At 31.5% G+C, this 13289-nt stretch overlaps 1 protein-coding gene across 7 annotated transcripts in view; it reads right to left on the bottom strand.

Moving 5' to 3' along the window:
- NBEA (neurobeachin) overlaps positions 1-13289 on the bottom strand; it is a 662791-nt gene that overhangs the window by 227397 nt on the left and 422105 nt on the right. For all 7 annotated transcript variants that reach the window (XM_019736455.3, XM_074330023.2, XM_074330024.2 and 4 more), the window contains one exon: positions 11427-11551. In XM_019736455.3, the coding sequence (XP_019592014.2) occupies positions 11427-11551 (125 nt within the window). The remainder of the gene's footprint in view (positions 1-11426; positions 11552-13289) is intronic.

The raw sequence follows: 13289 nt of genomic DNA, 5'->3' as shown, positions 1-13289 counted from the left end.
ACAGCGATATATATATGTATATACACACACACACCCATATATATACACATATGTATGTATATATATGGGTGTGTGTGTACATATATATGTATGTATGTATGTACCTACCTACCTTATGTATATCTACTGTGTAAAAATGCATTTTCAATGTTATTTATCTGCACAATTTAAATACAACGTCTATGACTCATGATCTGGTCCCTGCTTACTTAACCTCACTATTTTACTGATTTGACCTCTTCACACCTTATATTCCCTAAGAGCTGAATGTTTTTGTTTCCAAGCATGCCACCCTGTTTCAAACCTTTAAGTCTGACACATGTAATTTCTTTTACATGGAATTCTCTTACCTGCTGTGCCCTTCAAGATTCAGTTTAGTTGATTACTTACTCCCTTCTCTGTATAAACGTGGTATCTTATAAATAAAGTCATAATATATTATCACTGGTTTTTGGTGTTTTTTTTTTGTAATCTTTTATTTAGGTATTCTCTTATCAGATATTAATTTCCAGTGTGTCAAATGTCAAATGAAGTGGCAATCAATCAATATCTGTTGAGTGAGCATATGAAAACATAAACATATTCAAATACTAATAATTTTATATGCATGGTACTTATTTTTCTCTTTATGTCTTTTACAGCTTCCTCATAAATGAGGAAGCTGGACTATGTGATTTGACATTCTTACTTTATTTTTCCTGCAAACATCCATTAAGAACATATTAAAAAAAAATATATCCCGACCAATCTCAATTTCAGTTTCCCAATCTGTGAAAGAGGAATAAGTATTTATCAACTGAACTCTCACAGTATCATTGCAATGTTAAAATAAAACAATAGTTGCTAAAAAACTGAAATCTGTGAAGATTGTTTATGTGATAAATTCTTAAAAATGTGTGTTACCATTTTGATAAAATAAATAAAACAAATTAGCAATTTTAAAAGAGTTTACTAAGTACATGATTTAAAATTGAACAAGAACACAGCCAATGCTTGTTATGGCCTGTAATAATGCTGCCCAAGTTTTACGGAAAGGAGGAAAGAAAGCAGGCTGATATGAGGATTATAAAACTCAAAAAAGACAGTGCGTGTGTCTAAGGTCTTAGCACAGTGCCTCACAACAGGTATTCAACAAAAAATGGTTTCCTTTCCTTAAGCTGGGCTGAATCTTCTTCTCCCTGCCATGCTGTCACAGCACTTTGTTTATATTCACTACAGTAACATGAGCCTTCAACCAACCCTCCTCTAGGGTGGACGCTCCCTGCAGACAGGATGGATGGCTAGCACACAGGTGCCATGAAATGTCTGTGAAACTGAATGGAGTGTAAATAGCTTACAGTATACATTGTTTTCCCCCGATAACTATATTATTCATTTAAAGATATAATGAAATAAAACTATATAAGCATCAATGTATTTGACATGCATTTTTGATTTTGTATATGGCTATCTTAATTAAGAATACAAATATTCTTAATACCTTGGGTATTTGAAAAAAAAAAGAATTGCTTTCTCAACAAAGGTAATATCAGAATTTGCTATATGTATATTGCATTTAATATAGCTCTTCATCATTGGGAGGAGATGGGCAGAATGAAAATTTAGCCTCATTTTAATTTTATTTAAATGAAATATATCAGGAAATTCCAATGTTTCTAAACATTTAGAAACCAGCTTTACAAGATGACAACTTCTCCTTTTTTGAAGGAGAAGTTCTTTTGAATATATACCATTTTATAACATTGTATTTTAGCTTTTAAGATGTATTTTGACAAAACTACCCCTATGTAAGTAAGATAATATTCTGCAATTCATTTTCAAACCTAAGTATTTTCTTTTAGAAGAATTAATGACATATGAATACTTTGGGAAATTTTAAAGATTACTTTTTCTCATTAAAGCTGAAATCAGAGCCATAAATACCTTTACAGAACAGTGTTTTTAGTAAGTCTAAATGATATTATTTAATTTCCACTAAAAGGAAAAGATTTTAAGATAAATATACCGCTCAACTAATTACATTAGATATGGTGACATGGTCTCATGCAATCATATGTATGAATCAATCTACATGCTGAGTTTACAATTTTGAACATTTCAAAAAAGATGAAGTGCTTAATATTATATTGAAAACTCTGATTCAGGAGCCTCACTTTACCAATACAAAATCACTTTATTGGAAAGCAAGTATTTCCATAAATAAAACAGATTTTTCTATTCAAATGGACAGTTTATATTTGTGTTAGTAACACACTTTAAGTAAAAGTCTAAGTAGTTACTGATCAAACTTAATAAATACAGATTAAAAATCTGGACAGTTCAGACATCAAGTTCCTCTTGTCTTAGCTGTGAGTATTTTAGTCTGAATACATTAGATTTAACCTTGGTTCCCAATTCAATTCATTTTTGTTAACAGGGAATATATTGAATAATCCAAAATAGATATTATCTACATTACCATAAAATTAAAATCCAAGATACCAGCTTTAAATTTATAATAAATTTGTTTGAGATTTGTAATCCTTTCCCGAATCAATAATTGATGTTATTTATGGTCCATTTTAGCACATCATATATCACATAAACTTAGAGTACAGCATCCTTTGTGTTTTTACCCATGAGGAACTTGTCTAGACTTGTATGTTTTAAACCAGACTTAATATTATATCTGAAGGTAGGCTGTTGTTTGGAAAGCTCAAGGAAAACATTTCAGTGGTATACTAAACATGTAGAATTAGCAGTATGGGCATTAATTAAGACGAAATGCTCACAGAAGTTATTCTAAGTGGTAAATTCTTATTCAGATTAGTTATGCTTGTAAAAGATTTACAGGACTATAAGAAATAAAAGAAAAAAATGGCTACCTAACATCAACAGTTATTGCTCAGTGGAAAAGGACATCAAGGACACTTGCAAGTAAAAGAATTGGATCAATATTAACGTGATTTTCATTTCATGCTTCCCCAACTCCAGTAAGCTGACAATATACTCTGATTATGTGAACTGCCTCAGAGTAACACAGAAAAGGTTATTAGAGCAAGAGGTGGAAATGGAATGCACTTTTTATATTGACAGGTCTGCTAATAGAGTATACTGATTTTCAAAGACATGCAATGCATTTTTACAATTTGGGTCTGACAGCAAAAACGGAATTTCATTTATTTCTAATTCAAAATATTCATATGTAAGCAATATTTCTTAGAGCAGACCAACAAAGGAGATATTCATAAACAGCATTTTTAAACTGAAAAATGCAATTAAAAAGGTGCAAGAAAATATTATTGAATTTAAGCATGATACTATATAAGTATGAAATGCTAACTTAATAATCTTCTTAATGGAGTGAATGTAGAAAAGTGCATTCTATGCTTTTTAAAGGAAATCTGATAAACCTTATTTTAAGAATATACATGGTAACAAATGTAGAATCTCTACATTTTAGACTGAATTATTACTTGGTAGGGTTTTGATTAGCAATGAAGTTAAGGTGATTTAAAAATATTTTACATAGAATTTCATTACATTAAAAATCACATGATATACTTAACTTGGGGGAAAAATGCTAAAACATATAGAAAATTTGCCTGAGTTTAGAATCCTCTAGATATAAAGAGCAGAGATAATGTATTATTCATCTTTGCCACAGTTTGAGGACATAGCATAGTGTTTGGTCCCTGTGTTAAAGTATGCTTAGAAAGAGACTGGCTGAAATAAATACATCAAAAGGTAAAGACAGCTATCTTTACATGGTTGTATATGAGTGATTTTCCCTTCATCTTTCCACTGTTTTGGCATTTTCTAGATTTTTTACAATGAGCATGTTTCTTTTTAGGAAGGAAGGGAGAAAGGAAGAAAGAAGGGAAGGGAAGGAGGGAGGGAGTGAGGGAAGGGAGGGGATCAAGAACAAAGGAAAGACACCTTGCATCTTGAGTTAAGAGGGGTAGCTGGCAGAGTAACAAACAGAACGGTAGGACAAAAGTTTTGGCAACTCTTGGAATGGAAAAAAAGATGAACTGGACAACTTGAATGAGTGCTGAGAGGGTGGGGTAGACTTCCTCTGGCATGGGTGGCATTAACCTGGGGAATGACACTTGGATTTTCTTTTTTAAAGCCCATCACAAAATTCAATGGGGAAAATTTACTTTACAACTCAGAAATGGAGGTAGGAGTTGTTTTGGTTAGGTAAACTGAGATATATGGAAGGAAGAGCAAATTAACAAAAAAGCTTTTCTTTAACTATAAAAAATGGAATAGCGAAGAGATGGTGATGATATAGGTTATTTTACAGCAATTTAAAAACACCAAAAACATTTAAAAATGCTTTTATAAATGACACAGAATGCACACTAAGTTCATCCGTACTGACGATTTTTATAGATGATAGGCTAGAAGAAGAGTAGGCCAAAATTTATCAGGTAAACTTTAGAGTTGGAAATGTTCAGTAATAATGCTCTTGCAGTTAAGAAAATTACAAGTTTACCTACAGTACAGCAATTTCAAGTTTATACTTACACTGCATAGTACGAGAACGGTATTTAGAATGAGTTTTTCCTCTATCTACCATTTTATTAATTAGCGTGTCATTTAATTTCTATGGTCCCCCAAAAATTCTCTAATGGCTGTATTGCCAAATCCCTTTACAAAATGACTCTAAACAGCCTTTCAGCCTCATCTTTGTACGATCTCCCCGCACTGTCCTCTCTTCTGTCACACAGCACCGTTTTGCATTCCCTGGACACATGACGTGTGGTTCTCCAAAGGGCCACCATCCCAGTTACTGGCTTGGGAAGCTTTCCATTCATCTGTTCAAGTCTACCTAGAATTTATTTTTTCCCTGCTACAGGCAGCACCCTTTACTAAGCTCATATAGCATTTTTAGTACACCTTGATGGATATATTTATCATATTGTGTAGTAATTATAAATATTAGGTTGGTGCAAAAGTAATTGCGGGTTTTGCAATTGTTTTTAACCTTTTAAACTGCAATTACTTTTGCACCAACCTAATACAATAGTGTACACGTTATGAAAAATTAGTCTAAAAGAATATAAGCAAGATTATGAACAGTTCCATGCCACTCAGCAATAAATCCATTAATATAATTTTGGATTTCTATTAATCCAAAATAAATTAATATAATTTATTATTTAAATAAATAAATTAATATCTTTTAATAAATATAGTCCCTTATCTTTAACTGATGTTGATGCTTTAATAATATTATTAATTTTTATTAATAATTTATTACTTATTTTAATAAATAAATTAATATATTTTAATAAATAAAGATAGTTCCTTATCTTTAACTGCTTTTGATGATTTAAGTGGAAATAAATACAGACATAGAAAACAAATTTCAGAATTTGAAAATAACATACTTATAGATTTATTCCACAGAAATCCCATTGTTCAATGCTGCTACTGAAAATGCTGAATGAATGTGGGTAAAATACTGTGTATACACCTTAAAATTAATCAATTATCAATTAAAAATAGCAACTAAGTACATAAAATTGTATTAACATGGATGCTTTAAATGCAATAGATGGAAGATATGATTCCTGCCCTCATTTGGTTTTCTTTTTATCTCAGACCATGAAACATCTCAATTCAAAACATATTCTGAAATCTTTACAAAGTGACCTGTTACCAAGCGTAAAATATCGAGGACATTCAAAGGAGTAAGTTAGGCCGTTTTAGGCCTTGCTGCCCTGGTAATTTCTGTTATTACCTCTGCCCTTCTCTGCTCAACTGGGAAATTCCTAATCTTCTCTCAAGACAGTTCGTAAGGAATTACTACGAATTCTATGAACTTGACACTAGGCTCAGAGTTAGTCAGGGCTCTACTGTGCTCCTTTGTGAACTGCTACCTCCTTCTATGACAACCGCTGATTCTTTGCCTCAGACCAAGAGTTTTTCACCTTGATACCACTGACACTGTGGGCTGGAGTTCTGTTGCTGCCTTTGTTCTGGTGTCTGCAGTCCTGTAAGTCCAAGGTTTCTACCCATTAGATGCCACGACCACATGCTGACCTCCACCCCCACTGAGAAGTACTGAACTGTGTGGCCTTAGAAGGTGGAAACTATGTCTCAGTCTCTGAATCCAGCATCTAGCACACAAGTGGCAGGTAAAATATAATCAATAAAAGTTTTTAAATTAATAAAGTTACTTGATCCCTCTGAATGTTTAAAGCCTGCAATTTGAAGCTTCAACATAAAAACAGGAGGGCTGTTACAACCTTTGTTGATGTGAAAATGCTATAGAAAAATCTGTAAAAGGCATTTTATAACTATTTTTTATATCCCAGCATTTCTAAAATCGGTTTTATTTTAAAAGACTACAAAAACCATTGGATGAAGAGAAGGCCATATTAAAATATGACACTGGCACCAAGACGAGGTCAAAGATGATTCTCTGCTTGTCTTTCTCGCCTTGTCTTTTAAAAAATTTAAACCATTAATATTTCAATAAATTATTTTAACCATAATCAGATCATCTATTTCATTCTAGATACCAAGATTCAATTAATAATACACCAACTAAAATGGACTTATCAATGCACAATAATAAGATGTTTTGCTAGGGTCTCTACATAATACAAACAATAGGCTATTGGGTTAAAAAGTCAAATCATCTTTCTCAAATATAACAACTGTGAACTCTTAAAAAACTAAAGTCAGAAAAAAAGAAGTCAGATAATTTGAAGCTGCTTTCTCAACAATTGTATCGCTGCATTCGTATTTCTTTATTGTCAGTGCTTTTCGTATTTCTTGATGACTTTAAGTAGCACGTTGCAGTAGCCATGCATGTACCATCAAAACTAATTTAATTCCAGATTCATTACAGAGCTGCTTTTTATTCAAGGTCAAATCTTGGCGGCTTCACAAGCTCAGATAAATCAGGTGTTAAACAGACACATCTCTGAGGAACCTAAGAATGTTCTCATTTGCAGTTCTCAGCATATCTTATTATTTATTGCCAAAGAAATGACTGATTAACTTTGTCATCTTTGCTCCATGTTTTTTTTCCTTGGGCTGAGGCAACCTGCCCTCTTCTGTGAGCCGGATCAGACCTATTTAAGCTGAAGTCTTTGATCACAGCCATGGGGTGGGGGGCTGTGCACTTAGGCTTTGATGAAACATTGCTCCACTGTAATTTTACAGAAGGGAAACGGAGTCCTAAATGATACTTGACAGTCAACAAAGAAAAGCAAACTTATTAAGATTTTGTACTATTCTTTGACAGCATAATCTTTAAGCATCACGGATGTACCAGAATTCACTAACATAGGTTTTATTTAAACATACAAATAACATACGAAACCCTCCTTTTCCAGTCATTGCCTTATTAGCTAATTTGCCCTGAAGAAAAAAACTTCACAGGTCGTAAGATGAATTTATGAGTTTTAAAATATCTTCCTTATATTCCTTCATGGCTATGGTCTGTAAAATCCTGGTAATGAATTAAATTTGCACTTGTATGAGATTTCACTAGTAGAAAACACCTAAATAACTTATTGAATGCGTACAACATTAGAACATTAAACACCAGGAAAAAGAATTACATGCCTCTAGGTTTTTACTAATCACATTCCAACACCAGAGGCTGAAAATGTATCAAATCACACCAAATCTTTTGCACATGACAACCTCATAAATTATTCAACTCATTAGTATTACTAAGAAGCATGAAAAACTCCATCAGCGTTAAGGGTGTTTTCCAACCGAAAAAGGTCAACCAAAAGTTCTAATAATGAAATGGAAGGGAAAGCTTTTCAAAGTAAATATGAAACAAGATTACTGTTCTTTATGCCTCCTTGAAGATACATCCAATTCTAAGTATGTGTTCAGTTAAAAGAAAGCATTGCTAATATATTTGTTTTGTGTCTCCAAATAAATTGCCTGAAGAGAATGTCAAGAAACCCAAACTATGGCTAATCATATCTGCCCATAACATGAAAATTCAACTATAATCTAATCTAAAATCTCTGAATTTAGGAGAAATCAAGTGATTCAAAACATTTTTATTAAAACATTAAGTCTGCTAATTCAGTTTCACTTATGTTACATTAATATAGGGTCCCCTTCTTGAAACATATTTGTACTACAGGAACAGAGAGACAGACCTGACTAGTTTTCAAATACCAGGGATTGCTTTGATGGTCATGTAAATATTCCCTATTTAAGTAATTTAAGGTTAATTCCCTCAGCTGGTACAACTTGTTTAAAATCCTGAAAACTTTGATCACTGATTCAAATATTTCCAGCCATACTGAAAGTTTTGATACAATATTCTTTTGTTCCTAAAACAATATTTGCCACAATGGAGATGAATATAAAAACAATTTTTTTGAGCAAAAATTACAGCACAGTTTTGGTGCATTTAGTGCTTATCTTTCAAGATAGAATTTACAGGGAAAAGTGAAATATTGTAAATATTTAATCCAGATGAAGGAATAAATTGAATTTCAATTTTTTTCTAGAAGCTCTTTCAGAATTTGTAGGTCTGTACTATAAATATACCCTTTACCTATCTATGTCTACACAAATCAAACACATTCCATCAATTGGGTGTTAGTCAACACAACGCCAGACTTGAAGGTACTCAAACACATTCAAATATTTGATGGCAGGAAGAGTGGCCAGAGCTTTTTTACTTTTATATGAATGTTGTTGCAATATGTGAACACAAAAGCTTTCTTTAAAATATACAAGATATGCTTTCAATTAAGTTTTTCAACATCTATTTGTTTTGGGTGAAGTACTTTATAATAATTACTGACACTTACTTCCTATTTATTCTGAAGAAATACTTTGTATGTAGGTAAGAGGCACGTTCAGAGTTTGGAAGAGGGTACAATACTACATTTTTCTCTTGGCAGTTTCCACTTCCTACTCCCATTTCTATGGACAGATCACTCCAGGAAATACTTTCTACTCATCCTCTTTTCATCCTGCATATTTTACTCCCCACATTCTACTCACTTTCAAAAGTCCATAGAAATGAATAGTGATAAAAGTTGAAGAGGTATGCTCTAGAATTGTTTTGGGATAATTGTTTCACTTCTCTTTTGTCTTCCACAGCACGACCATAACCCTGAGAATGACCACGGAGTAACTGGCCTAAGCACCAGGTAGATTTCCTGAATATATTATGGCATGCTTGTCTTTGTCCTGGATATGAATAAAATGACAATATACCCTTCTTTCCATTTATCAAAGACCCCAACACTCAAGAGGGATAATAGGTTTTGATAATGCTGATGATCCAGTATTTAAAATTTACAAACCACTATGCATTTTAAAATACACTTATACTACATGCAGAGGATAGTTACTATCACCTATATCCTTCCTTTATCTATTTCAAAAATAGAGTTTTTTTTTTTTTAGTTTAGGTTCATTAAAAAATAGTTACTATGATACTAAAATATGACTATCGATCTTAAAAAGAGTTTAAGATAAAAAACTGAAATTTATTTCTGATATGCTTTGACACTTGTTCAGTAATAGAGATAATTTATAAATTAAATGTACAACATAGAGTATCCACGATCATAGAGAACCAAAAGAACTCTTTTTCTAACAGACCCTTTTTAAAAGCAACCTGTAGAATGCTTAATGTAGTAATACAATGTAGTAGTATATAATTACCTAGGTGCAATTAAAGCTTTGGCAATTCAGTATCACTAATAATATCACACGCTAGCATAACCTTTGTCACAAATTGGTTCTCGATGTTTCTAATTTCAAATGAGATGAATTCAAGATGAATTGGTGAAAAATTCTAAATTGTTGGCTACATGAAATAAAGTTTTAGTAATTCTAAGTTCATTTTATAAAGCATGTCACTTTAAGTAGATAATTCTAAGACTCTCTTCTATAGAGCATAAAAATAGTATCTCATTTTAAGTTCGTGCTAAATCCTTAGGTACTAAAATCCTTAGATGATCTTTTGAGTTCATTAAAGAAATCCCCCATAGTACAGGTCTATTACAATTTTTTCCTACATATTCTTTCTTGTAATTACTTTTACTTTATAGAATTACTATCTTAGGTATAATAGTTTTATATGAAATCCTCATGTATTTATTTATTTATTTTAAAAATTTTCAATTACAGTTGATCTTCAGTATATTTCACATTAGTTACATAGTGGTTAGACATTCATATATTTTATGAAGAGATCCCCTCTACTAGTCTAGTACACACTTGGCACTAACTTGTACATAGTTATTTATTTAATTATACTTTCAGCCTTACTAAGTTATATCAATTCACATACTATTTGCACAACAAATTTTAAAAGCTTTTCACATTTTCTTAGAATTAAATATTTTCTCTGTTCGGTATCAAGAACATGGATGGTATTAGTATATGTTACTATAAACTGTGGTAAATTTTAAAACAGATGGCTAACTTATTACTTTCAAATTAGTGAAAATTAACATAAAAACACAAATAATTTTAAGAACAAAAGTAATTCCTAACAAAAATATATGGAGAGTATTCATTAATGGTTTTTTCCAAGTGTATATAGTTTATAAAATTATGGTATGATCAATCAAACTTCATTTGTTAGAGCATTTAAAAATGGGTAAATAGTCAAAATACTCCTATGCATACTTGGTAGACAGCAATATAAAGTAGCGGCATTTTATCGAATTATAAAAAATATTCTGTATTTACAATTTATTATACATTTATAAAGGACAGTTTAGGGTACAGTTCTACTATAGTGTAGAGTTGCTGATACCTCTAATGTGGGATGTTTTTTTTCAGACTTTATTTGCAACCCAACTGGAGGACTGAGGCTTAAATGGGCATATTGTAGCAGGATTTATTTTCTTTTTTTAGACTGAATAAAATAAAATAGGATTAAAATAGAGAATGCCATGTAATGAGATTATTAATAAGACATTTGTTTCAGTAAAATGTACAAGTATGTACATATACAAACAGCATACATGTGTATTATTTATATGTATATTCACACAGCATACATATGTGTGTGTACACACACATATACACACAAATTATAGATAAAAATATATAAGTCTGAGGACACAATTACCAACAGTATAAATTTCTTTCACCTTGGGTCTTAGCCACCAAAGTTCAAATGACACTGAAAAAGAAACTGATTTCACTCTTGTTTTAGGCAGTATGAGAAGGACGTTGGGTAATAACCAACTATTTAATCTTTTCATCTCTTAAAAAGAAGTTCAAGGATCTAAAATACATCAAGCGGGGGAAGTTTTGGCTTGATTAAGTGTAGCCTAAATGATGCTGAACCATAAAGCAGAACATAATACTTCTGACTTAAGACATGGAGAATTTTAAACGCCAGCGAAAGAAATGAATTACCAAACAACACAGTCACCTCACATGAGAAGTATTTTTGTGTAAGAGGCATTGGTACTAACCGTACTCTATTGCAGCTTTGAGCAATGCTTCAGCGTGAGTGGAGCCAAATGCATTCCGAACAAATCGCCTCCTTCGACGCAGGTCGTCTTCCCAGTAATCCAAGCGCCAGAAATCATGCAATTGGCTAAGAATGGGAAAATACAGAAACAAGAATCAATATTACCAACAATGGATAACTGGAAATACATTTTTTCCTATAAAATTAAATATTTCTTTGGTCTCAACGGAAAATTAAAATACTTTTTGAGATATTTATATTTTACACAATTGTGTTTGTATACATGTTTACAAATGAACAAAACTTAAAATAGTAACATCCTCAGATTTTAGGCATTATAACACTCAGCTCTGCTTTCTTTATAATGTTCTCCCTTCTGCTAAAAAAAAACAAAACATTTATCATGGGCATTTAGTAACAAATGCAGCATCAAATTACAAGTATTAATGGCACAGTTTGCATTCTTTTACACTGTTTTTAACAAGGCTTGTAAATCACAGGACAGACCTCACTACAAATAGTTTGCAATTTAATGACCATGGTTTCTTAGTAGACTGAATTAAGAACTATAAAATATTGCCCACTTAGATTTGGTGGTACAATGATTAAAATAATGTGCTGAAATATTCATTGAAATAATTCCCTGCTGCCCACAGCAACCTGAGAAAAGTGCAATTTTATCCATTATTAATAATACTGAATTAGAGCTGCAAAAAATTCCAGTATATGGTAATTGTCTTGGTAAATTATTATTCTAATGCTAACAGAGTCCTTGGATGATTTTACGGCTTTCAGCTAATATAAACCATTAACAATCACGGTCATCATTGGGTAACTTGTCTAAACCGTGTTACACTCTAAACCAATATTAAAAATCCATGAGATATGTCAGAAACTACTGTAGTATGCTCACTGCACATCAATGGAACATTCATTAAATATCATTTGCTTTTCAATTTAATTTCAATAAACATTGGTGATAAATACCAATGCTTGAAAAGTCTGTTTTTCTCTATATAGTATTTGGAATAATATACTCAAAAGATAATATTCTAATTTTCCTCAGCAGCACTATTCATAAAATCATATAAAATGCTTTCATAGAACATTTGGTTTCATTTTTTATTTTGATATTTTATTGTAGGAGAACATTATGTTTGATCGAGGCAGGAACTATGTATGTTTTGCTCATCAGTATATCTCTAGCACAACGGCACATAACTATGTTTTTAATAAATACTTAATGAATTAAAACAAAACAATTTTTTACTTTGAAAATCTACGTATAGTTACTGAGAACTATGATTCACTTTTGAAAAACATTTCAGATTTTATGGCTATATAATTTTGTTTTCTGTAACTTAATTGTAAAAGAACATAATATAAGGGATATATATATATATGCATTTATATACACACATATATATAAAGAACATTAAAATTATAAGCATTTGAAGTATACTTTAATATAGTTGTTTTTTTAAACATATTATAATTACTCAATTTTTTACCAAAATAATGATTACCTGATGAATAATGGTTACAAGTAGTGTAATTCTGTTATTAATTTAAAATAGGATGATTTGTATCCTTACAAATACGACTAATCCTAGTGGTTTAAGGAAGACCATGCTAAAATCTTGCTAGAAAGATTTTCCTCAAGTGTATGTTACAATTAAGTAACGAAATTCACCAGAGATAGGATAGACCAGAGATCTAATGTTTTCTCAAATTTCTAACCACAGACATACTTTTCTCTATTTCTTCCATTAAGTACAACTGAAAAATAGAAAGGACATTATATATAAAACAAACATAACAACACTCTGAAAGGTGGAGAACAGAACGCCAACTGGCTAAGGGC

Source organism: Rhinolophus sinicus, chromosome 16, assembly GCF_057876585.1.
Source record: "Rhinolophus sinicus isolate RSI-liver-muscle chromosome 16, RSI-T2T, whole genome shotgun sequence".
NCBI lineage: Eukaryota > Metazoa > Chordata > Mammalia > Chiroptera > Rhinolophidae > Rhinolophus > Rhinolophus sinicus.
The sequence above is the reverse complement of the archived record's forward strand: the minus strand, read 5'-3'. Positions and strand labels throughout refer to the sequence as shown.